This window comes from Barbatula barbatula (genome assembly GCF_947034865.1).
Source record: "Barbatula barbatula genome assembly, chromosome: 22".
In the NCBI taxonomy this organism is placed as follows: Eukaryota; Metazoa; Chordata; class Actinopteri; order Cypriniformes; family Nemacheilidae; genus Barbatula; species Barbatula barbatula.
The window spans coordinates 6,824,415-6,848,272 of NC_136785.1; the positions used below are offsets into that span (position 1 = coordinate 6,824,415).

The 23,858-nt window shown below is 38.3% G+C and overlaps 5 protein-coding genes across 9 annotated transcripts; 3 read left to right on the forward strand and 2 right to left on the reverse strand.

Moving 5' to 3' along the window:
• Nucleotides 1-1,060: 1,060 nt before the first annotated feature.
• Nucleotides 1,061-7,382, reverse strand: gpat3 (glycerol-3-phosphate acyltransferase 3). 2 transcript variants are annotated; one of them, XM_079487413.1, is made up of 13 exons: nt 6,510-7,382; nt 5,310-5,503; nt 4,977-5,043; nt 3,717-4,011; nt 3,498-3,572; nt 3,284-3,373; nt 2,822-2,915; nt 2,621-2,736; nt 2,474-2,529; nt 2,299-2,384; nt 2,084-2,212; nt 1,877-1,956; nt 1,061-1,713 (listed from the first exon to the last, which is right to left on the reverse strand). In XM_079487413.1, the coding sequence occupies exons 2-13, from the start codon at nt 5,451-5,453 to the stop codon at nt 1,596-1,598; spliced, it is 1,350 nt and encodes a 449-aa protein (XP_079343539.1). In that variant the 5' UTR covers nt 5,454-5,503; nt 6,510-7,382; the 3' UTR covers nt 1,061-1,595. The 2 variants fall into 2 exon arrangements, with proteins under 2 accessions (XP_079343539.1, XP_079343538.1); XM_079487412.1 differs by having other exon boundaries at nt 6,076-6,593.
• abraxas1 (abraxas 1, BRCA1 A complex subunit) lies at nt 6,534-8,912 on the forward strand. Its single transcript, XM_079487414.1, has 9 exons — nt 6,534-6,808; nt 6,942-7,032; nt 7,125-7,161; nt 7,270-7,336; nt 7,427-7,623; nt 7,726-7,845; nt 7,970-8,054; nt 8,146-8,260; nt 8,356-8,912. The coding sequence occupies exons 1-9, from the start codon at nt 6,722-6,724 to the stop codon at nt 8,733-8,735; spliced, it is 1,179 nt and encodes a 392-aa protein (XP_079343540.1). The 5' UTR covers nt 6,534-6,721; the 3' UTR covers nt 8,736-8,912.
• Nucleotides 8,550-10,495, reverse strand: mrps18c (mitochondrial ribosomal protein S18C). The gene is made up of 6 exons (XM_079487415.1): nt 10,359-10,495; nt 9,976-10,031; nt 9,812-9,895; nt 9,678-9,735; nt 9,531-9,590; nt 8,550-9,232 (listed from the first exon to the last, which is right to left on the reverse strand). Exons 1-6 carry the CDS (start codon nt 10,435-10,437, stop codon nt 9,156-9,158), a joined length of 414 nt encoding a protein of 137 aa, XP_079343541.1. The 5' UTR covers nt 10,438-10,495; the 3' UTR covers nt 8,550-9,155.
• Nucleotides 10,496-10,737: 242 nt separating this feature from the next.
• helq (helicase, POLQ like) lies at nt 10,738-17,684 on the forward strand. Of its 4 annotated transcripts, none has more exons than XM_079487259.1 (18): nt 10,738-11,138; nt 11,229-11,802; nt 11,878-12,056; nt 12,186-12,386; nt 12,471-12,543; nt 12,620-12,717; nt 12,818-12,916; nt 13,014-13,159; nt 13,611-13,850; nt 14,059-14,200; nt 14,303-14,407; nt 14,705-14,915; nt 15,814-15,971; nt 16,130-16,228; nt 16,603-16,776; nt 16,879-16,992; nt 17,231-17,365; nt 17,485-17,684. In XM_079487259.1, exons 1-18 carry the CDS (start codon nt 10,983-10,985, stop codon nt 17,566-17,568), a joined length of 2,988 nt encoding a protein of 995 aa, XP_079343385.1. In that variant the 5' UTR covers nt 10,738-10,982; the 3' UTR covers nt 17,569-17,684. The 4 variants fall into 4 exon arrangements, with proteins under 4 accessions (XP_079343385.1, XP_079343384.1, XP_079343382.1 ...); XM_079487258.1 differs by having other exon boundaries at nt 10,772-11,135; XM_079487256.1 differs by having other exon boundaries at nt 10,914-11,138; nt 11,229-12,056.
• A 310-nt stretch (nt 17,685-17,994) lies between these two features.
• On the forward strand, nt 17,995-22,735 carry hpse (heparanase). Its single transcript, XM_079487252.1, has 12 exons — nt 17,995-18,438; nt 18,557-18,678; nt 18,943-19,068; nt 19,218-19,391; nt 19,895-20,066; nt 20,195-20,242; nt 21,087-21,180; nt 21,355-21,461; nt 21,629-21,743; nt 21,891-22,015; nt 22,093-22,245; nt 22,360-22,735. Exons 1-12 carry the CDS (start codon nt 18,206-18,208, stop codon nt 22,517-22,519), a joined length of 1,629 nt encoding a protein of 542 aa, XP_079343378.1. The 5' UTR covers nt 17,995-18,205; the 3' UTR covers nt 22,520-22,735.
• The last annotated feature ends 1,123 nt before the right edge of the window (nt 22,736-23,858 follow it).

The following is a 23,858-nucleotide window of genomic DNA, read 5'->3' on the forward strand; positions in this document are numbered from 1 at the left end:
CGGCAGAACCCGGGGTCATTTACTCTTCTGATTAGGTAAACCACTCAGTTCCAGGCAAACTGTGATTTAAAATGATGTCCAGCTTGAACTACATTCTCCTGGAAAATGATCTAATTTAGCGATTTATTCATATTTACTGAGTGTACTGGCATTACATTTGTATAGATCAGATGTGGGTAAAAAACAGAAATCGGGAAAATCAAATCAAAATAGCAAGACACGGCCGCCTATCGTATGGGGTCTGCGTTCGAGGCTCTGCCGGGGTCACTTCTATGCTTTTTATGATGTCGCTTTGAAATCTATCCGAATCACATTAAATTGGATATAAAGATGTGCAGACACATACATCACAGTAAATGGTGTGCCAGAGCACTGCTCGTGGAGAATCCCACCTCAACAATCAGGTTATAAAATCGGCTTCAGATCCGATTAATAATTTACAATCCTGTTAGGGGAGAACAAACATTTCTGTTCAAGCAATTTAAGTTGCTGGACTGTTATTAAAGCCCAGTGTAGCCTTTCACAGGGGATGGAGGATCGTCTGGAGATGCTGCACTCAGACAGAGAGAGAGAGAGAGATATGTAAGCCTCCTCCAGCCCTCTGTGCCAGAGAATAACTATGTTCTATTTCACACTTGATGCTTTCTTTATTAAACTGCCATCACAGTAAGCACACATTGCTCACACTCTGCTGTTTGAATTCACCATGACTGCACGCTCTGATTTCCTTTGCTAGGAAACTTTGGGTTTCTGGTGCAAAATGTTGGTATCTAATGACTTTATAATGGCAGGCGTTCCAATGGAGCTCCAAGTAAAATGAGCTTGTGCTCCTGCAATCTAGAGCCCAATGTGCTTTGTGCATCAGCCGTCACTAATTGACAGACGCGAGATAGATTTGCCTTTTCGTAGCAGGCTGAGAAGTGATCACTTTACTAAAAAGACACATTTTACATGGGGGGTTACATTCTCCATAGGTTTGGCTCACACACTTCAATGATTCCTGACTTATAGGGTTTATCAGGCACATTCATAAGCATTATTAATACTTTGAAACGAATACAAATAATGAATTTAATTATTTTATTGAGAAAGATATTAGTGATTGGAGTTATTTGGCCTCGCTCATCTTTTATTGGTTTGGTAAGAGTGACCTCTAGTGTTCACACGAGAGCAGTCCACAGAAATCCCTTAACTGATTACAGCTCACATTTTAAATACATTCCCCTGTAGTCTTTAAGAAATCATGTAACAGGAATATATTCTAAGCATGCAAAAAAGTCCATGTTATAACATGCAATGCCATACAGTGTATTTAAAAAAACGTGTTGAAATGAAATGCTACAAATGAGTGAATGCTGTAACGCTGCATCAGCACAATGATCGATTGCATTCATGCTGCAATCTGTACAGATTTAAGACGATCAAAATATATAAACACAGAAGAAAAAACATGCACCAGTGGATCAAAAGAAATGTTCCAGTTTTCAATAAAACATCACTGTATCAAAACACCAATAGAGATTTGCTAGTTGAAGGTGAAGGACAGACGTGTTTCCCACTTTCAAATGAAGTTCATAAATACTGAGAGTTGGTGTTTATGTGGGATCCACAGAGTTCTCGTGACATTCTGAGCCCACAATCATACTGCTGTACATCTTCTGCTGTTCCTCCTTATATGAGTCTTTTACCTTTGCTCTCTTCAGTCCTCCGTCCCTGCGGCACAACAGTAATTCAGTCCACAGAAAACGTGATAAACTGATATAACTGGCCGATGATCTTGCTTCGTAAGCGTAGCGTTTTACATCCATGTAATGTAGATTCTACACATCACAATTCAATATTGTATTATATGTACATGTGACGTCTGTTCTCTTACCAGGACAGATCAACCAGTCCTCCCTGATTCGCTATGGCTGATTTGACTCTGTTTGCAAAATTGACAGCATCCTCCCCATTCTAATCAGAAACAAGTGCAGTCATTTAAAATACATTTAATTCTGAAACCGTAAAGAAACTATTTCTATTTGTGAACTTTTAAGCAATTAAAACTAAACCAATACATCTAAAGAAGGTTATGTCACACCTGTCGAGTCATAGGTGGGAGATACCACACGTTGCATACGATGGCCCAGCTTGTCATCATTCGAAGGAGGTAGCTCACCATGTTGTACTTGGCACTGTTCCAGAAGGCATCTCCAAACTGAGGGTCATACTGACAGAGAAAAATAAATAAGGTGTGTCGTCTTTGAGAGGTGTATCTTAATATCTCCAAAGGAAAGATTTTCTTATGTGTGATACCTTGATTGCTACTGGGTATATTGTTCCACCAATTTCAAAGCTTCCCTTCTTAAACATCATAACTGATGTATTATTAATGCAAGTGCCTAAAATAGGAGAATAGATCATAAGAATCATAACACGTAACAAACAGTTATATTGGGCGTAAAGAAATAATCACATTAAAAAAACATACCCTCTGGGAAGATTAGTATTGGCAACTTGGTCTTATCAGCAGTATGGTCTTTTAACCTGTTAAAGCAGCAATCGATGCTTTCAGTTGGTACTCCAGTGATCTGCTCAAAACACTTATATTCACCAAAACTGTTTAAATTTTTGTCACCTTTTGGCAACCGTGTTGCGATCTTTCATCTCTAACCTCTCAAACCACACGTGAGGACACGATCGGACCATTGACCTTTGGATGACCCCCATCAGCCCTCCATGAACCTGACCCACCTGAGAATGAAGTTGAGTTAAAGACACAAGACACCTGCTACAGGCCCACAACGTCAACATGTCTCATATAGTCAACATGACTCACCATAGCATAACATCCATCGTTGGCCAAAATGACAATGTCAATGGGGGAGGTGTGGTTGGCAACACAGATACCTCCTTTTTGGGGCCGATTCTCTCTGTTATGCATCCCATAAAACATAAGAAACTTTGGTCATCAGACTATATTAGGGAGGTTTGAAGAGAAAGAGAAAACAGCAAGTGTGTGTGCATAGGGGTCAGGTGAGATTGTGCCTTGATAGTGAAGATCAGATCCCCTTTTTGGGGGGGTAAGATTGAGTGAATAGTATAGAGTTTGGAATTTGAAGTCGAATAAAAAAAAGAAGGCTCATAAGTTGTTTTATAAAATCAAACTTGTGTGTGTGTCTGTGTGTGCTCACAAGTCAAATACGGGTGAAGAGAAACTGAGACCAGCAGATGGAAACTAAAGACAGTGAGGCAAAGATGGGACAGGAAAGACTGGGATAAGAAAGAAGCATTGGCTCACTTATTGTGATAGCGGATAGTGGCTGACAGGCCTCTGGCACATATTCTGTAGCACGTAATATGAACCAGATCACTAAGACTGTTCTTCACACTAAAAGAGACACAGACCTGCTGTTAAGACATGGACTTATGAGAATATTCTATATAAATTTCAACATTTTGTATTTTGTCTTTGACTAAATTAATGAATTTGATGAAGCACATTTGATCTTTACTTGCTGTTAGGAAGGAATCCAACAAGAGTAGTTCCTGTCACCAACCAGCTCAAACCGATAGCAACCAAAGTGATCCTGCAAAAACAATACAATGATAGGCTGGACTGGGAATATGACAGAAACTTCTATATTTCCATAACAGTGAGATATAGCCATAAATAAAGAGTTTAGTCATATGGAGCATCAGCTGTTACAACAGTAGGATTACATCAGTCTCACCTGAGAGGCAGCAAGATACAGTAGCGTATAAAAACTCCCAGGCCCCATATGATGGTCACCCGCACACTGATGTAGCAGAAGTTGTTGTTGGTTCGCGTGAGAAGGTTCCAGGAAACCAGTTCCTCCGAAGTAAAGCGCTGAGTCACCTGATCCTCAACTATGTTCTCGATGCCTTTCTTCCAGAAATAGAAAACATCACACAGTGTAAAATCCCCTCCAGCCAGAGATTTGGGATGAGACCGGCGCAGCTCCCCGATCTCCTCCTCCATAGAGCCATCGTCCTTTTCGATGATCCCTGGGAGAAAAATAAAGCGTTTCAAGTGAGTTATTTGCGTGAGAGAATGTCACATGGCAAACTGCGCAATCCTCGTGAAGTCTTTGGTTTCATGTGTTATGTAATTCCATTGTGAGATTTCCTTCCTCTTTAACATGAGACAAGAACAGTTATTCCCACACCTTAAAGCATTTAAAAAAGCTGACGTTTTTTTATGGATGAGTTAGACAGGAAAGAGAATGAAAACCCAAGTGATCATGGGAACTTCAGCACTTCAATACTGTCATACTTGTGATGTTCCTCATTTGTAAGTTGCTTTGAATAGATCTCGCTAAATGTAAATATTGAAAATCTTCCCAGGTAGCACCTCATGAGGTTTGTTCATGAGAGAATGCCTAGAGTTGAAATATAGCAAAGAGTAATAAGCTCAAATATATGACAGTTTTGATTTGTGTCACGGATGTGGTCTTTAAATAACGCTCATACCTTTGTATTGTATCAAACATTTCATGACTAAACTACTATTCTAAAATATGAACAAATTTGTTTGTTTATTTTTTGGGTTTGCTGTCTGATAAATTCTGATGCAAGACCAGAAAGTCGCGTAAGTGATCAGGCCTCTAGTGAAATCCTCTGTCTTAAGCTGGGTAAAGTTCATTAATAGAATCAGCTGATGCTATGAAATCCGTCATTTGTTGCAATACCGTTTACAGTACATTTGAAAGACTGAAACCAGGCATGAAGCCAATAGTAAAATAATTTAAACAGCCTTAACATAAAATAAGTCGGTTTTGGTAATACACTTTTTATTTCATGTACTGTATGAATTCTAGCAAGATTAATTCAGACACAACCATACTAAATTAATTTAAGCACTATAGCAAGTCCAATATCACAGAACATTTTCTTGGAACCAGATGCAAAAATATCTTGCAGCTACATTTAGTAAGTAATCATGCATTGACAGATGCAATCATTTCACTCACCATTGGCTGACTGTGGTGGCAATGTAGGCTGTTCGTTCTGCCCTCTTTGGATTCTGCGAGTGGCCCACTGCCCAAAGAACAAGTTTATTTTCAGGTCACCCTCGACATAAAGCTTTATGCATACAGAGCGTAACTATCACGGCTCATAACATGCTGCTCAAAAAACAATAAGATGTTTTACTTCCATGCAATTTTGCAAGCTCGTCTTGGCATGATCAATTTAGGTGAAGGAATTCAAGATTTGTCCAAAAATCGCAGGTAAAATGTATAATATCAGGTAAGTAAAGTAGCACCCTCCTTTACTTTAAATAACATCTGGTTAAGAGCATTTACCTCCAGCGTTTTAACCAGCACCTTGATGTAAAGATCTGTGAATCCCAGGGACACACCAAACATGGCAGGTAACATGATGAGACCCACCACAATGGACAGCCACATCTGGAAGAGCAGAAATGCAATATCCCAAGCACTCTCCATGTCTGTGCGCCTCTGTCAGTCTATGGGACTAATCTCTGGGCTCGGGCCATCTGTTGAAGTAGGTTGAGGGGGAACAAAACAAAACCGCAGTGGTGCATATTTAAAAACGCAATTTCGTAGTCAACATGTTAGTACTGTGTCTGGATTTGAATGCGGTAGGCCTGTTTCTGTATCTGTACACATCAGTTAAGCTGAAATTTGATTATTTAAATCACTGTAAATCATAAGAAATTCATTGTAAGAAAAACATTTAAAGAAATCTTTATAAAAACATTTATAGTAACAAAGTAAAAAAGGTAACACAGATTACACTTATTCTAGTAACACAGCTGTGCTACTGTAGCAGCGGAAAATATTATTAACCTAAAGGTCCCATAAATGCAACGCACCCTTTAAATAGCGACACATTTGCGATAATGTGGTCAAACCGGCATATGTCCCACTTAATATTGTACTTAAAGATTTTTGAAAAACGTGTGAATGGACTTTAAAACAATTACGTTTTCCACTCGAGGTCTCCGTTTGCTTTTCCGTTATTCGAAACCGCTGTGCCATAACAGTGTAACAACAGTATCACATGAGTGCTAAAACAACAACAAATAAATACTCAGTACACAAATACCTGTACAACACTTGAATAACATTCGTTTCTGGATCCCAAGCGCTTTTAGCTGATGTTACAATTTGTACTTTATCCGCATATTTTGTCCGAAAAACTTTGCAGGGTGACAAAGTTCGTCCACATATATAAATTGTGCAAGAGCTCCTCCTTGTGGTCGACATATTTGTGTCTTATTTCAAAATAGATTTTGTACATTATTTACACGTTTACTTTTGTAGAAATAAAATATAACATCTACCGCCATATTAAATGTATATACGATGACTTCAAGTCGTATTTGGACATCGCTCACAACTGTTTTCAAATCATTAACAAATGCACTACATTATACAATATAGAAAACAGTACATAAGCTACAGAAAATAATATATTATTTTTGGCATGCAAAACTGATAAGTTGTTTTTTACAAATGAACACTAGGAAATAGACATACTGCTGTAGAAGTACTGATGATTCCGCAACGGAAGGTGGCAGCACAGGCAAGTGTTGCGCTGTTTTCCTGCTGTTTTAGGAATAGCGAATAAATAAACGAAACGTTCAAGCGCAGAAAGTTTGTACATGTAGCTTAGTAACTCCACTTAATATCGTTTACTTTAAATATGCAGTTGCGGTAACGTTAGTTAACACATCGTTTATCCCAAAAGCATGGAGGGATACGACACAACTGTCCGAATATCGGGTTTCGTATTGAGTTCGATGATGTTTCATCATTTGAATAGTGATGCGGATGTGGTAAGTTGCCAAAGATCCCAGTGTGACTAACCTGCTGACACTAGGTTGCGTTATATTTCAGACTAAATTACGTTAAAAATGTTTGTTGAGCATTTCCCCCCTTAAATTATGTTATCATTTGTGATGTTTAAAGGAAGGTCTCGTTCTCGGAGAGAGTGTCGGAGAGGAGAACTGTAGAATCACCGACTCCCAGATTGATCAAATACAGGTTGAGCACACTATAAGTAAGTTTTATCGGCTTGATTTCTCCAGTCACTACGATCCAAAACACGCCAAATTCATTGTCATAACGTTTCGTGTCAATTCCTGTTTTCAGACATTCAAAAACACATCCCTTGTCGTAAACTCCATAGGTAAGTGACTACGATCGTTTTTCACACGTCTGTATAATTCAAGTTTATATAGGTTTTTAATTTATAACATCGTTGTTTAATTTACTGATGCAAAAATTCTCCTGGAAGTTTCTACAATAATGTTGGCGTTGTGAGCGAGCAGAAAATACGACAGATACTGTCCGATTACAAAGAGGTATCCACTTATTCTCGTTTAGAAATAAATGAAGAATGAATAAAGCAAATTGTGAAGAACACTCTGATTTCTCCATTTATTTGTGTCAAGGAAAATGTGATTGGTTGGTACAAACAACGACGGAACACGAGTCAGCAAATGACCTTCATGGAACAAGTGATTCATCAGAATATGAGAAAAAATCTGTCCAATCAGGAACTTGTTTTCTTATTGCTTACACCTTCTCAGGCAACCGTTTCAGGCTCCACCCATCGCCTTGAGTTCTCAGCTTTCATATGGCACAGCAGGTGAGATTTGACACTCTGGAATAGGTTCACAAAAACTCTTAAGATACGTTTTAATATGAGTTATGTCTAGTTTTTCAACAAATATTTATGATCTCCATACAGCCAGTATATAAATATACCGATCTTGGTAAGCAATCTGGGAAACCTTGAACAACAGGACTACTGGAGAGTAACAGCCATTTGTCCGTCTTTAGGACAGAGCCAAGCTGTTAATCAACATAGGTACATACAAGTTCAACCAGACTTTTATCTCTTGATTATTTTCATATTATAATCTATTCATGTATTATCATAAGGATGACCCGTAAACAAGTGGGCTGCTAAATCATGTTTCTTTTTGTGTCAGGACCAATTTTTTCTGCTCAGGGGATGATTTAAAGGATGTCAGAAATGTCAGTGACATGAATGACGCCTTATTGGCTGAAATGCGGGTTAGTATTTAAAAAGAATTTCACTTATAAATAATGCAATTAAAATAACTGTAAATTTTATATAATCAACTTTCATATCCTTTTTCCACAGAACATGTGTGAGGAAGTTGAAAAGAGTGAAAGAGCAGTGGAGACGCTTCAAGCAGACATCACTCAACTCAAAGAGGCTCTCAGAAACCAGAAGAAACACTCAAAGAAAGATGAGAGTAAGATTTATCATGCCCTTCACTATGCACTTTATTCTCTCGTGTGTTGTAATGTAACAGTAGTAAGTAGATTAATTACTCTAATCTTGTTACAGCCCAAGAATGTGCCTCTCCAGACGAACCCAAAGAAAACATTCTTCTGTGTTCAGCTCTGAGAACTCTTTTCCCCGACGCACCCTCATTAAGGACACAAACCCTCACTGTTCAGGGCTTCCCGGTATTAGAACTGTGCTGTAATACTGACCACCATGTTGACATTCCCATCAAACTGCCTCTGATTCTAGAGAATCAACACAACAAGAGGAATGTGGACCGAGCCCCGAGACTCAGGAAAAAATGCCTTGCTGCTGGTTTTTCTCAGAGACTTAAAAGGAAGAGGAAAACCAATGATGCCAATGAATCAACCTCAGAGAGCGGCTCAGATACAGAGATTGAGATCAATGGACAGAGCAGAAGTAATTCTCCTATCTTTTAAAAAATATTTTTATTGACCGAGTAAATCTACCTGGTTGGAAGGCATTACAGATTTTTTACCTGAATGGTTGCCTTTATTTTCATGCCTACTTCACGTGGGTTGTGCTATTTTGTTAAACTATTTTAAAACTTAATTTTTATAAAACCTTCCCACAAAATTAAAAGTAATGTGAATTGACATGTTGTTTTATTTAACCCGTTATCATATAGTATATTACACTATGATTTTTTTTTATTCCTTACTATTCCACAGTTTATTTTCATAACCATTTAGAATTTTAGAAAAACATTTACAGAAACAAAAGTCATTTTAAACAGAGACAATTTTACCAATCCAGGCTTGAAGTTAGTCAGATTTAGTACGGCCAAATGAAGCCATAGCCTTAACACAATTCTAACAGATATTTTAACCCAATTCTTCTTAGTCAATGTGCCGGATGCCACAAATGTCAGGGTCTTTGATAAACTGTGGATCCTTCAGCGTGACTGACATAAAACCTGTGGGTATGACAGAGACCTTCATTACTACACTTATAGTCCTACCTGCAACAAACTGAAAAATACAACAGGCAAATAAATTACATTTCTCTATAACCATGGCACAACGTTAACGATTGTCCGGGACAAGTGAATGTTTTGTATGGGTAATGAGAATATGTGCATTAGACAGAGCTGTGTGTTTGTGTGAATTGTGGTTGTGCACACGAAGAAGCGACACTCAAATGTAAAAAATAAGCAATTTGGTTTAGTCAATGATATGATAGCAATGTTCTAAATGAATCGGTTTGGTTCTTACCCATTGACCGAGCTTTCTTTATTGCCTTTGTTACTGCCCTCTGCTTCTGGCCACACAGACCTGTAAATAAAGTTAGTGTTTCCAAGTAATTCAGGGAAACACGTTTTACAACAAACAATACTACAAATTAATTTAACTAAAACTCACCAGTTATATGCCTGCCATATATTCTGCCTGTATGTGGTGAAATGAACTGAGACAGCAGCTGCAGAGAAATAAAATGTCATTTTTTACTCCAGAACAATAATGAATTTACTCGTATTCTAATAGATTTTACCAACCTGAACATTCTTAAAGTCTACGGGTGTATTGCACAGAATGCACGTTTTCGGTGGTTGCTTGTACGGGTTTTCTGTTTTGATGGGCTGTAAGGAAATGTTAATGTTACGTGTGTATGAAAACATATATAAAAAAACATTTAAGATAACACATTTAAAACGCTTGCCATATCATCCTTCGTCGGTTGCTGAGATGCTGTCAGACTCCTGGTACATTGTACTACTGTAGAACAAATGAAATGGGGAGAGAAGTCAACGTACTTACGCTGGCAAATGTTGTTTCACACCACTCAACGTTAAATATGTAATTAATTCATCTCATAAGAAAGATCCAGATTAGCATCGCCGAATATTATACTTTTATACCCAGGTAATGCGATTTGCTATAATATGTATGTAAATTAATATATCTGATGATGAACAAGCTCGGTGCCGCACGTAAGCGTGCTTGCATATATTTAACGTACAAGTTGTCTAGGTAACTGTTAACTAGCGTTACGAGAAAACGTATTGTACACATAAAATTGAAAAGCAAAGTTATAAAAAATACCTCTGACCACTGGATTGACTGGTTGTCTAGAAAACCCCTGTAATAACAGACGGCAGTTAGAAAGGGCAAACATTTTCATCTACTCATAGAGGGCACCATGACAGCTTCTGAACGATTTTCTTGCTGAATCTTTCAGGACGGTTTAGAAAGCGTTTGTTGAAAAGTACTGCCACCTATAGGATCGGAGAAAACAACTGTACTTTGTATACTTTTAAACGCTTGAAATATATATATTTTAGTTTGTAGTTCATGGTTATGTTTTTCTTTTAATTATATCTTTTTTTTAAGAAGAATTTTTATTATACATATTGAGGACTTTTGTTGTTCGCGTCAAACGCATTCTCTTTAATGATCACGTGGTACAAAAAGCAAAGCTCTCATTGGTCGTCATGGAAAGCATTCGTGTTTTCGAAAGTCCCGTTTACTTTCAAGGATCTCGTGTTTGGCAAACATGGAACTGTAGATCACCGTTCAATATCTGAGTCTTATTTTGTGCAAGAATACATATTTTTTGATTGGTATACAATAGGGTTCGTGTTTTCCTTTGCAGGATTAAACTGCCATGGTCTGTCAGCTCTTTGTTGTCGATTACCGACTACAATCTCGGTGTGAAGTACCGTAGTAATGTATACCGACAACCACATACAAGACATTGTGGTTAAGCGTAACACTTCGTCTTCAAGAAAAAGAGTAAGAGATTGTGTGAGAAGTCACATTACTCCGGCTAAGAAACGGTCCAGTGTCACATCAGCCATGACCGACAGTAAAGACACCGAGGTGGTAAGCAGTTCCTGCATCCAATTAAAACGTCGGTTGAATAATGTGGTGTATTCGCTGTGATGATGTTTTAAAGTTCTGTTTGTTGTCTAGTGTTGCAGTGACAATGAGGATTTATTCGAAGGTTATGACAGCATTGTGGGTGACAGCTCTTTTCTGGCTAAACTTGAAGATGTGGAACTCCAGATGCGACACCATCACAAGGACCAGCAGACTCCACAGTTATGCGAGGATTACCTCACAGACTCCATTTTAGCAGAGGATCTTAGAGATTCACCACTGAGGGCTTTGCCAAGCTCACAGCTTGCTTTTCAACAAGTTGTCTCGACACCAGAAAAATGCTCTTTCGTGGGCACACGTAACACTTCCACACCTAATCACAGACCAAATGTCAATCATGCAGATGTCAGTGTAAACAAGCCACCCGGAAAGAGCAGAAGAAGCATGAAAGACCATTTAAAACAGGTACTTATTGACAATGCAGCAACATCCAGCACAGTCTCCAAAACTGTGCAACAGAAGAGAGCTGTGATGACAGAGGAGATCAGCGTTGCCATGAAGACCATAGAATCAATATCCGACGAGGGGGATCGGGGTCCTTTTTTTGGTCTCCCATCCAAAGTTAAAGATCTTATCTTGAGATTAAAGGGAATTCGGGATTTGTATGGTAAATATTTCCCATCTTCTTTTTTCTATGCATCCTGTGAATCTGAGGTGTTGTTTCATGGTCCCTTTTTTTTAGAGTGGCAGAAGACATGTTTAAGCCTGGATTCAGTGCAGCAAAGACGAAATCTCATTTATTCTTTACCAACAAGTGGAGGAAAGACACTAGTGGCAGAGATTCTTATATTAAAGGAGCTCCTGTGTAGGAGAAAGGATGCATTGCTTATTTTACCATACGTATCTCTGGTTCAAGAAAAGGTAATTCTGTCTTTCGACTTAACTTATTATTGCAGTATAACCGCATTTATAATGCAAGCATTTTAAATATTTTTTCTGTGTTGTGATCCACTGAACATTGAATAATAGTTATATTGATTTGGCCCTTAGGTGCGTGGGTTGTGTAGCTTTGGAATTGAGCTGGACTTCTTAGTTGAGGAGTATGCTGGCAGTAAGGGCAAGTTTCCTCCAGTGAAGAGAAGAAACAAGAAGTCTCTATACATCACAACCATTGAGAAGGGACACAGTCTTGTGAACTCATTAATAGAGACCGGTCGTCTAGACAATATCGGTCTGGTTGTTGTAGATGAGGTGTGTATTGATAATGGACTATTGTTAAGTTGATCCTCATGTTATTTTTGTTTATTGTTTTCAACTGAATTTTTATGTTTCTAGCTCCATATGCTTGGTGATGGAAGCAGAGGAGCGATTCTTGAAATGACTTTATCAAAGATTCTGTACATGAGCAGTGAGTAGTTTAAATATGGCACATGTGACTGTTGGTCTGTCATTTTTTTTAGATTAATTTTTTAATTTTGTTTAAGAATCCACACACATTATTGGAATGAGTGCAACCCTTGGCAATGTGGGAGACCTTCAAACTTTTCTGAGAGCTGAAAACTACACTAATGATTTCAGACCTGTAAGAATAATCTCTATGTCTAATATTAATGATGATTTAGTCTAGTGCAAGATTGCCTTTGAGAATTTTGCCTACAGTTTAATTATTGATAATTCTATAGGTTGAACTGAAAGAGTTTGTGAAAATTAAAGACAGCATATATGAAGTTGACCCCAGAGAAGAGGAATGCTTTAGATTTTCACGGCTGTTGAATTTTAAGGTATGGAAGCTCACCCAGGACCAAAGCTCAGCAGAGTTAATCAAGTTCGATGCATCAATTCCACATGATTGTAGTTTTGTGCACTGGACTTTTTCAGTACTCCAGTGGAATGCAAAAGATGGATCCTGACCACATCGTAGCTCTAGCTACAGAAGTCATTCCTCAGCAGTCCTGCCTGATATTCTGTGCTACCAAGAAGAACTGTGAGAACCTGGCTGGAATGATCTGCAAGTATTTAAATAAGTGCGTAAATGCTTATCAAACTTAAATGCATAGCTTTTATTCTACCAGGAAGCCCCACTGATTTTCTTACATAAGAAATACAATTTCATGCATACAAACTATGCTCAAATTCTAAAATATCAAAAATCAATATTACATGTAAGTAGCTATGTGAATAAAGCAGAACAGGCTAGTTGAACATGGCGCCAGTGAGTTTTTGCGACTCCATGGTCAGCAGACTGACTTTCGGTCGTATAACACTATCGAGTTGCTCATCAATGTAAAGGGGATCTGTCATATCGCAGATATATTACTTTATTTATTTTTTATCTAAAAAAGACTTCTGATATACGACCGGAAATTAGTCGGCCGGCCCTGTCGTCCCAAAAGCTCACCAGAGCCATCATAGCGAATAGTGCTGGAAGTCTATTTACCATTGCTTGTTGGTCATAAAAGTTCTCCGTTATATTAGGGATTTTCTGAAGCACAAAAAGGCAGAGAAAGCCACGCTCCTGGGTGAGCTGAAGAACACTGGTAATGGATCCCTGTGTCCCATCCTGCAGAAGACTGTCCCCTTTGGCCTGGCCTACCACCACAGCGGTCTGACCAGTGATGAGAGGAAGCTGGTGGAGGAGGCCTATTCGTCAGGGGTGCTCTGCCTCCTCACCTGCACCTCCACCCTTGCTGCTGGGATCAACCTCCCCGCACGCAGGTCTGCCCAAAGTCCCAATATTGAATACTCTATGTACCGTATTTAAAGCAGAACATTTTCTAGATGTTGATGTATGAATGCACTCTTGGACATACTACACCTGCCATGTTGACATGAAAAATCATACAAAAGTTATTTGGCTAAAAGTTCAGTTTTAATATTTTGAGAGCTTTTTTCTGTTTAGACACTCTCTCATGTGACTTCTCAGGGTGATTTTGCGGTCTCCATATATAGCTGCAGACTTTTTAAAGAGAAGTCAGTACAAACAGATGGTGGGACGAGCCGGAAGAGCAGGTATTGATGCCATGGGTGAGAGTATCCTTATCCTGCAGGACAAAGATATAGCCATGGTAAAGAACATTTTTAAAGATTAACTTAGCAAGTTGATAGAAAATATTTATTTGTATTTAATTATTTATACATAGATTTATAGCTTTTTCGTTCCTCTCTAGGCTAAAAAACTAGTGTCTGCACCAATGGAGAAGTGTTACAGCAATCTGCTGCATGATGGGGGGCGGGGCCTTCTCAGCCTTATTCTGTCTCTCATAGGACTTAAAGTAGGTTACACTTTTTACATTAATGATAGGTTCAAAATAATTACATTATACTTTATTATATGTTTGTTTGATTTCTAGAGAACACAACTGATTTACTCTATACACTGTAGTGCATTCCTTGTAGTCAAGTGGTTTATTTTTATAGCAAAGAAAGATTTTGTTTTGAAGGTAGTGAAACTTGCTTAAGGACGTAATTTTTTTAAATATTTTGTCTTTAAGGCCCTAGCAGGCAAGCCGAAGATGCTTTGGATAAAAACGTCTGACTCTATACACTAATGGTTTTGCTTTGTTTACCAGATAGGTACAACAGTGGAACAAGTGAAGGACTTCATGAAAGGCACTCTTATTAGTGTTCAGGAAGCTCAGGTAACTCCAGAGAAGAGTTTGTGGGATCTTACAGTGGAGTCCATAGAGACACTGAAGGAGAAGGGTCTTATTGAAGCCTCGGCTGATGAACAGGGTGACGCAACACTGCAAATCACCAGGCTTGGGAGAGCAACTTATAAAGGTACAGCACAGGACAGGGATAGTAATTTTGAGATAAAGGGCATTTTCCAAACGGAAGTGAGCATTCCTACACCCTACTCCCTTCGAGGGAAGAGCACTTGAAGCGACCTCTTTGAAGGGTGCATTACTGTCTCTCATGTAAGCGTTTAGAACTCCCTTCACAAAGGGAATTGACTGGTCAAATGTTACCTTGACAACGCCGCACCGGCACTATGAAACCAGAACATTTTTAATACTTCTTGTTAAATATTGTGTAGTTATATCTTATTTCACCTTGTTTTTTTACTCCACTTGGTATAAATAAAGGGAATACTGTATTTGATAAAGGAAACCTATTTCCAAGTAGCTATTTTCAACCATATTAGACATACTTTTCTTTAAACAAAATTATCTTTATACTTTATTTAAACCATCTGTAATCATATTTATCACTGACAAAAATAGTGTAAAACAAATAAAAACTAAATCATTGTACTTACATTCGTAGGGAACGACAAAATCCTGCACCATATTTGCTTCAAAATGCATTGCGAGAATTCGTTTTCCCAGATCACGTGATCTCAAACGGAAGTCACTTCCTTGAAGGTGACCATGGTATGTGCCCTTTAATAACGGACTTCTGAGAGGGGCCTTCGCTAAGGGAATCAGGTTTTCACTTTTGTTTGGAACGTCCCTAAAAATGGCATCCCCTTCGCGAAGGGCCCTTCAAGGGCGCATAAATTCCGTTTGGAAAATGCCCATACTGTATAACCAAATACTACTCGTATACAGTACATATATTTTTGTGGCAACATGACCCTGTTTAAAAAGTGTACCTCAGTCAGCTCCTTTCTTAGTGTTTTTCTGTAGAAAACCTCTTTTGGATTGTTTTCTGTTAAAATGGTTACTCGTCTTTGCAGGTTCAGTAGATCTAAGCTACTGTGATCTACTCTACCGAGATCTATCTAAAGGGCTGGAAGGTTTACTGCTAAATAGTTTTCTTCATTTGGTGTATCTGGTTACTCCGTATGACATGGTGCATCAATGCAAGCCGGACTGGATGATCTACTTCAGGCAGGTGGGATGCTGTAGTTGTGAGTTAGTGATGTATTAGACCTGTAAAGGTGATTTGTGTTATTTCTGTTAGCGTTAAGGGGTCATAATATCGACTCCAAGTGTGGTCCTCTTAGAGAATACTATGTATTTGTAGTACTGAATATGAATTTTGCTTTCTAGTTTACAAAATTGTCAGCTGCTGAACAGAAGATGGCCACTGCTGTCGGAGTGCCTGAAAGTTTTGTGACCCGGAAAGCAGCAGGACAGAGCATGAGAAAGGTGGACAGAAACAGCATTCCTCTCAAGCTTCACATTCTTTTTACGTTTGATTAAACATGCTTGATTAAAGAAAACCCAAAGGACGATATATCATTATCATTAACAAGCTCTGAGAATATTAAAAAAAGGTTAAAGTGAATGGAATATAGTATTGCTTAAATCCTAAGCCTATTAAAGGATTTAGAAATGCTAAACTTACACTCAACCCCAGGAGCAAATGAAGAGTTTGGTATAAAATACAGATAACTAACACAATAAAAACATGATAACATCATAAAAAACATTATTTTTGAAAATAATTTGGACCTCATTTTGGAACCAAACTCTTCATATATGACCTATGAAACTAGATTTGTTCTTTGTTTTTTTCTCAGCCTGTGGACACTGTGGTGGTGAATAGGTTGTACTTGGCTTTGGTATTGTACTCTCTACTAAATGAGACAAACCTGTGGAATGTATCAGAGAGATTCCAGCTGACCAGAGGTTTCGTACAGACTCTCCTAAGCTCTGCTTCTGCATTTGGCTGCTCCGTGCTGCACTTTACCGAGGTTCAAATCAGATCATGTTATGACATATCATTTTAGAATATATGCGCCCTTAACCCTGTCAGAGCCTGTATGAGTACTATCAAATTTGTCTATACATTTTAGGAGCTGGAGGAGTTTTGGGCCTACAAGGCTCTTCTTATCGAGCTGACACGCAAACTGACCTACTGTGTACAAGCTGAGCTCATTCCATTGATGGAAGTGGCTGGAGTGATGGAGGTGTGTGGGTTCATTCATCTCACACTGAAACTATGTTTACTGATAATCTCTGCAATGTATTATAACTAGAACATTTTAAACCAAAATAAGTTATTTTAATGAGATTTTGACATTTACCTGTGTGTTTAAACCATGCTATGACACCATAAATAATCTCATCATAAAAATAAGTAAAAAGACGCTAAATTATTTTCCCTGTTATTGATATAATGTTTTTTTCCATTCTTGTTTGATTCAGCATCGTGCTAAGCAACTCTATAATGCTGGTTACAAGACATTGGCACATCTCGCCAATGCTGACCCACAGATTATGGTTCAAACTATTGAAAACCTCTTCAAGAAACAAGCGTACCAAATTATTGCATCTGCAAAAGTAAGCTGATTATTGTACTACAGACACTTTTTTTATCGTACGTTTTTAATTACCTTTGCATAGAGACTGACAGACAGACTTTTTTTTCGGCATTAATGTTTCAATTATTTCATTTTTAGATGTTAATAAAAGAGAAAGCAGAGGCCTTGCAGGAGGAAGTGGACGATCTGCTCATGTTGCCATCTGATCTCCCATCTTTATAAATTTCTGTTTAACTGTATTTATATTGTTTAAATGTATATTATTTAGTTTTACTGCCATTATGGAAAAAATATTTTTGCCTATTTGTCTGGCTAAAATAAAAGTGAAAGTAACCTCGTTTTGTTTAGCATTATCACTTTGTTTTGTGTCAAAGGATTTTAAAACCACGATCGACAAAACAATACATTCCTAACAGTGTGTTGAAATACAGGTTTCTCTGTGATGATGCCATTGGCAGCTAATCAAATAACACGCAAATATAAGGTTTGTTCAGCTTCAAGAGGAGCTGCGCAGACTCATCTGTCTGTGACATACAAGCGCCGCGAGAGCCAAATATTCCATAGGCGCTCTCGCGGTAGTTTGATATCAATGGTCGACCGGTCTGCGCAGCGACTCACACACGCACCTACTGAATCAGTCTGAACTGAAGCTCCGCCCAGCAGCCACCGGCGTGATATGTTCAAACTATTTGTTAGTCATGCACCGCAGTTCCTACTATACAAAATAACAAGAAATAGGAAGTAGTTTGACGGAGTCTCACGTTTATGATTTGGTCATATAAAGCATTAAGTCTGTGTTTAGGGAGAGGTTTCGTAATTTATGTTGTGAAATTGAAAAGGTTCAAGGTGAATTGAACAGATGAAGTATTTAGCGTCAGTCTCTGCGATTGTCGTGTTTCTGCTGTTGTTTCGTGTTTCGCGTGTCGGGGGTAAGACAGTGATATCTATCGATGATGATGATGGGGGTGGTGGTCAGTCCATCCGTGTTGATCTGGATCTGTCCCATGTGGTCCGTGTGGTCAGTGAAAGGTTTCTCTCCGTGGCTATCGATGCAAGTTTGATGTCCGACGAGAAGTTCGTGAATCTACTGAAGTAAGTAGGCCAACCCTTAAAATCAATCTTTAAACAGACCTCACACAAATAATAAATAATGAGCGTCATTGGTGCTTTAAAGTTTCCTCATCAAAGAAACAATGCGATGTTTACACAGTTCGCCAAAGTTGAGGACCCTCGCCAAAGCGTTGACCCCAGCCTTCCTGCGGTTTGGAGGAACCAAACAAGATTTCATGAAATTTAAACCACAAGGAAGATATTTTCATGCAGGAGATAACAGTAACGTCTTTCTTCATTTTCTTTGCATTAGTAGGCTACATACATTTTACAGCAGTAAACCTCATCCGTCTATACAACAGCTGATAAAGCAGCCTTGTCATCTGCATGACTCCTGTTTTGAGAGATCAGTCATGTGATTCACACAAACTAGACAGTGTGTAGTAGAATGGACCCTATATACTAGCCTGCTGAATGTCAGAAGCTACTGCCCGAACATCCTTTGTAGTTCATCAAATGCATGTAACGTTAATGTTGTTTCTGCAGATGTGTGTGAAAAACTTGAGTTACCACCATTTCTGGAAAATAAATTGAAGCAGGAATGGCTCCTCCAGTCAAAGACTTTACTTCAAGAGGAAGTTGAGGGAAAATACAAAAAGACGAAGTTTTCAGGTGAGTTCATTCCACTTCTGTCAAATAGTGGAGCGCTGGGAAATGTATGCTTTGTTAGTACAACAATGTGCTATTTTGTAATTACATTTATTTATGTTTTGCCATAAAATTAAAATTATGAATCTGAAAATAAAATGTCTTCCATGCAGAATATGCAGTTGACCTCCTCTATGCCTTTGCAAACTGCTCTGGTTTGGATCTCATCTTTGGTTTGAATGCTTTGCTCCGAACCCCCGAAAACTCATGGGACAGCGCGAACGCAAAATTGCTGTTGAAGTACTGCGGGTCCAGGCAGTATGTCATGTCCTGGGAGCTGGGGAATGGTAGGATTCAGATTTTTGAAGATGTTTGTACAGTAATTTGTTTTCCTTTTGGTGATGTCACACACTTGAGGGGATCAGAATCAGAATGAGCTTTTTTGGCCTCGAGGAATTTGTTGTGGATATTATTTACAAGCTCTTGGTACATAAGAAAAACATACAGTATAAGCATGACATGAGAACAGGAACAATAAGTAAGTAAACAACAGGTAAGAAAAGGAGATAGAATAATCATAATAACAATCGGGAAATATAAGTACAGATTTGAGCATTTACAGTATTTACAGCTGTATAAATAGAAAGTATTCGGTAATAAAAACAAATAACAATTCTGTGTTAGCTGTTTAAGCTGGTGATGGCATTAGGGAAAAATCTGTTTCTATGCCAAGATATTCTTATGGGCAGAGATCTGTAATGTCTCCCTAAGGGGAGAAGTGCAAACAGGTTGTGGCCGGGTTGAGAGGGGTCTGTAATGATGGCACAACATTTTAAATATATTGTTTTAGAACCCAACAGCTATCAGAAAAAGGCCGGGATCAGAGTGGATGGGTACCAGCTCGGTCAGGACTTTGTCCATTTGCATCAGATCCTTCAGAAATCCACACTCTACCACTCAACGGGACTGTATGGACCAGATATTGGTCAACCGCACGACTCCCACAAAGATTTGCTACCTGGGTAAGATTTTAATGGATGATTCATGACATTTTGTGTTGCAATTTTTTCTAATCTATGAATCTTAAGGCTGTTTACAGCAGGGACATGTGGCATGATTATCTTACTTGGTTAAACATGAATTTTAATAGGTTTTTGGAGGCTGGAGCAGAGGCCATTACTGCATGCACCTGGCACCAGTAAGTTAAAATTTTCATCCATAGGCTACAGCAGGCGGTTATGTTGTGTCTCAGTGTTGCTCTTCCTTGGCAGAGGCAGACAGTTTCTGTTCTTGAGTTGTTTTGTATATGTTTTCACCACAGCAGGCAAATTCACCATTTTATGGTGTGCTTCAAACTTATTCCTTAATAAAACATGAACAAATGCACACAGTAAACTAGAGTATTTTTATTATCTGATAGACATTTGAATTTTATTTATTTTTCTTTTAAGTAGCAGTTTTACTGTCTGATTGGTCCACTCTGAAATAATGCCAAACAGCGAACATACGCTAGCACGTTTTCATTTCTTGAAACAGTGGTTGCTTGTGACGACACAGCACAGCTTCCTCTGTTTGCATTCTGAGCAGCAAATAAGTGATTTCCCATTTTTGGATTGGATTGGATTCAAGTTATTGTCATTACACACATACAAGTACAGTGCAACGAAATGTACTTTTAGAAGAAGATAAAGCATAACATGGGGAAGGTGAGGAGAAAAACATGTACACAATACACTATAGACAAGACTTGCAACAGGGATAAGTAATCCAGTTCCGACAAGCAGCCATCTGATCCTGCTGTCATGGTGGCGCCGTATACAGACCCGCTTGTCAGGCTTGCGGGTCAAAGCGACGGAGGCGATTTGCAGCATGTAGCAGGGCTAGCGGGCATAACTAGGTCCTGTTTAAGTAAATGGTATCGGATCGGTACATGGAGTCAAGTACTCTTAGATACCGAGACCATAATTGGTGGGATTTTCGATACTTGTATTGGTATCGGAACAACCCTTTCTTCTGTAATATTTTTTTTCCATTTTTTACAGCTATTACGTGAATGGTCGAGACACATCTTTGGAGGATTTCCTTAATCCAGTAGTGCTTGATACCCTGGCAACAAAAATTCATGAGGTCCTTGAGGTAGAGCAGTTTTGCATAATGTATTTAAATAAGAGCGGTGTCATGACATTTAAAGACACGAGAACGCGCAAGGATTCAAAGAGTATCGTCAGTGGCGGAAACATTAAATGTTTCATTTATCACATTCAGCTGTAAGAAATGTTTACAAATGTATAACTGATAAACTGTGTTTAGACAGTGAGGTCCGTTTCACCGGGAAAGAAAGTTTGGCTGGGAGAAACCAGCTCTGCTTATGGTGGTGGTGCCGTTGGACTCTCTGACACATTTGCGGCTGGTTTCATGTGAGTCAGCAATGGGAGTTTTTATCTCACACCAATATAAAAAGAAAAATTGTGTCCGTAGATGTAAGTTGTTGCATGAGTACCCGTTCTTTGGAATTGGAAGATTGAATGGTTTTGCTTTTTTAGTGAATTAGTTATGTTTGTTGTTTATGTTTTGTTTTCTAAAGGTGGCTGGATAAACTTGGGCTCGGTGCCAAGCTTGGCCTAGATGTCATTATCAGACAGGTTTTGATTGGCTCTGGCACGTACCATTTGGTTGATGATAACCTGGATCCGCTTCCGGTAAGTGTTATTTTTGTGTCTGACTTTAATGAAATCTCAGTGTGAGAACATAGATCAGTCTCACATTATATTTTTATTTGATTATTTTTTCTGTTAAGTTAGTTAGTTCTGTTTTTAAAAAATGTCTGCATTTTTTCTTTGTAATAGGATTACTGGTTGTCATTACTATACAAAAAGCTTGTAGGTCCAGAGGTCATAAAAGCAGAAGTTCATACGAATTTTGCAACAAAGAAGCAAGTACGGGTATACCTACACTGCACTAATAGAAAAAGGTACTTGTTTCCATAACTTACACACATTTTTTGAGAATCATGTCTGGGTTTGACAAATGATGTGGTCTTTTTTTCAGCACACATTACAAACAGGGTGCTGTGACGTTATTTGCCTTAAACTTAAATAAAGATCAAGTCACCATTACCCTGCCTTCCCATATAGCCAACAGCACCATTGAAGCATTTGTTCTTGAAGCACCCGAACCTGGTAAACAGAGCCTTTATTCCAGGTAGCGTCACATGGCTGTATAACAACTTGTGTCTGTACTGTTACATAATATTTTTCAAGTAACTTTTAAAGCAGCTTTGAGATTCTTGAATCACCGGCTTCATTCTGTCTTTAGGTCTGTTAAATTGAATGGAGAAGTGCTAAAGATGGTTGATGACCGTACACTTCCTGCTCTGCAGGGATCTGAGCTACCTCCTGGAGAACCCATCAAGCTGCCCGGGTTCTCGTTTGCATTCTTTGTCATAACTGATGCACGAGCTCCAGTATGCAAATGAGCTCTCAAACGAAGACTGCTTTTACTCAATCAGGGACAAAACATATTTTTAAAATCATTATTTCAAGTTGAATTTAATTTATATTTTAATATAATCAGATGTTTTATTACAAACTGAAAAATATAGTTTTTTAATCCTTGTAATGAAGCAGACACTGCTTGACCCATTTTAATAGCACTTTCTAGTTTTCAAATAAAAAGATTTCAAGCAATATTTTACTTTTGTTTGTCATTAGCATTTACATTAGATCGCATTCACAGGTCAATGTAAATGTTCTTCATATTAAAATACTAGCTTTATTATGGGTTGAAAAGAAATTTACAACATTAAGGAAAGCTGATATAATAGCGTACAACTGCGTTTGTCATTAGAATGTGTTGTGATTTCAGTACGAAAAGAGATGAAAATCATGTATTAAATTTATTAGTTAAACCAAATCTCCTAAAATGGATGAATGTAGGTCTAAGACAGTTTAAGGGGAGTTTTACATACTCATCTTTATGTATGACACTTTTTCCCTTCCGAACAAACAGCCTAAAGGCATCTTCAGGGTCTGTACCTGCGAGCAGAAAACATGTTAATAATGCATATTCCCTTTAAAACCTTATGAAAAACTTTAGCAAAAAGTTCAGTACATTTATTCAAAGAAAAAAAAGATTTACTGACGTTCGCCAAGTAGTTTCTTTCCAAACAGGTTAAGAAACAGACTCCGACTACTCACCTCCTTCAAGATGTCTTCAAGCTCTATCTCTAACGTTCAACTTACCTATAATGATGTCATCACAACATGATATTTGTCTCATTCGTGTGACTGGTATGGTCCACATGAATTAGGCATGCAATCTGCTTGATACACTAACCAAGCGATGTATAGATGTATTTTAGGTCCGTATTGTCAATAAAGTCATCACTCTTTTGATCAAGTGTAATAGCTTATAGCAAAGAAAGCTTTAGTCATGAATTCACATATTAAAGAAATTAATCATAACCTACCATATTGCTCTTGTGATGCTGAGATCCAAATGTGTCAGTCAGACTAATGTGGTTCAGAGCTTGTATAGAGCAGCTGTCAGACTCAAAGATGATGGCTAGCATCAAGTATGTCTCCACAGAGAACAGATCTGATCTGACGGGACCTTCGGTTAAGACTGACTGCTCTAAATGGGCAGGTTTTAAGGCAAGACTACAGTTCTCCTGAGGCATTTCACATCTAAAGTATTTTTTGTTTCTATTACTGGATATTATGATAAGGCACGATAGTGGCCACAAATAGAGGTTTGAATTATAAATAAGTGATGATTTTATACATAGGTCTTTTTATAATACACATCCATTTGAC

What these genes read in the sequence shown, in the direction of transcription:
- gpat3 (XM_079487413.1), bottom strand. Translation starts at nt 5,453, where the DNA reads ATGGAGAGTGCTTGGGATATTGCATTTCTGCTCTTCCAGATGTGGCTG. An exon ending in AATACTAATCTTCCCAGAGG is followed by an intron (nt 2,385 to 2,473) that starts GTATGTTTTTTT and finishes CTCCTATTTTAG; the next exon opens with GCACTTGCATTAATAATACA. An exon ending in GGACTGGTTGATCTGTCCTG is followed by an intron (nt 1,714 to 1,876) that starts GTAAGAGAACAG and finishes GTTGTGCCGCAG; the next exon opens with GGACGGAGGACTGAAGAGAG.
- abraxas1 (XM_079487414.1), top strand. Translation starts at nt 6,722, where the DNA reads ATGGAGGGATACGACACAACTGTCCGAATATCGGGTTTCGTATTGAGT. An exon ending in CCTTGTCGTAAACTCCATAG is followed by an intron (nt 7,162 to 7,269) that starts GTAAGTGACTAC and finishes TTCTCCTGGAAG; the next exon opens with TTTCTACAATAATGTTGGCG. An exon ending in CCTTATTGGCTGAAATGCGG is followed by an intron (nt 8,055 to 8,145) that starts GTTAGTATTTAA and finishes CTTTTTCCACAG; the next exon opens with AACATGTGTGAGGAAGTTGA.
- mrps18c (XM_079487415.1), bottom strand. Translation starts at nt 10,437, where the DNA reads ATGAAAATGTTTGCCCTTTCTAACTGCCGTCTGTTATTACAGGGGTTT. An exon ending in AACCGACGAAGGATGATATG is followed by an intron (nt 9,896 to 9,975) that starts GCAAGCGTTTTA and finishes ATTTCCTTACAG; the next exon opens with CCCATCAAAACAGAAAACCC. An exon ending in ATATGGCAGGCATATAACTG is followed by an intron (nt 9,591 to 9,677) that starts GTGAGTTTTAGT and finishes CTTTATTTACAG; the next exon opens with GTCTGTGTGGCCAGAAGCAG.
- helq (XM_079487256.1), top strand. Translation starts at nt 10,983, where the DNA reads ATGTATACCGACAACCACATACAAGACATTGTGGTTAAGCGTAACACT. An exon ending in TGTCTCTCATAGGACTTAAA is followed by an intron (nt 14,408 to 14,704) that starts GTAGGTTACACT and finishes TTTGTTTACCAG; the next exon opens with ATAGGTACAACAGTGGAACA. An exon ending in AAGTGGCTGGAGTGATGGAG is followed by an intron (nt 16,993 to 17,230) that starts GTGTGTGGGTTC and finishes TGTTTGATTCAG; the next exon opens with CATCGTGCTAAGCAACTCTA.
- hpse (XM_079487252.1), top strand. Translation starts at nt 18,206, where the DNA reads ATGAAGTATTTAGCGTCAGTCTCTGCGATTGTCGTGTTTCTGCTGTTG. An exon ending in CAAAAAGACGAAGTTTTCAG is followed by an intron (nt 19,069 to 19,217) that starts GTGAGTTCATTC and finishes TCTTCCATGCAG; the next exon opens with AATATGCAGTTGACCTCCTC. An exon ending in AAATTCATGAGGTCCTTGAG is followed by an intron (nt 21,181 to 21,354) that starts GTAGAGCAGTTT and finishes AACTGTGTTTAG; the next exon opens with ACAGTGAGGTCCGTTTCACC.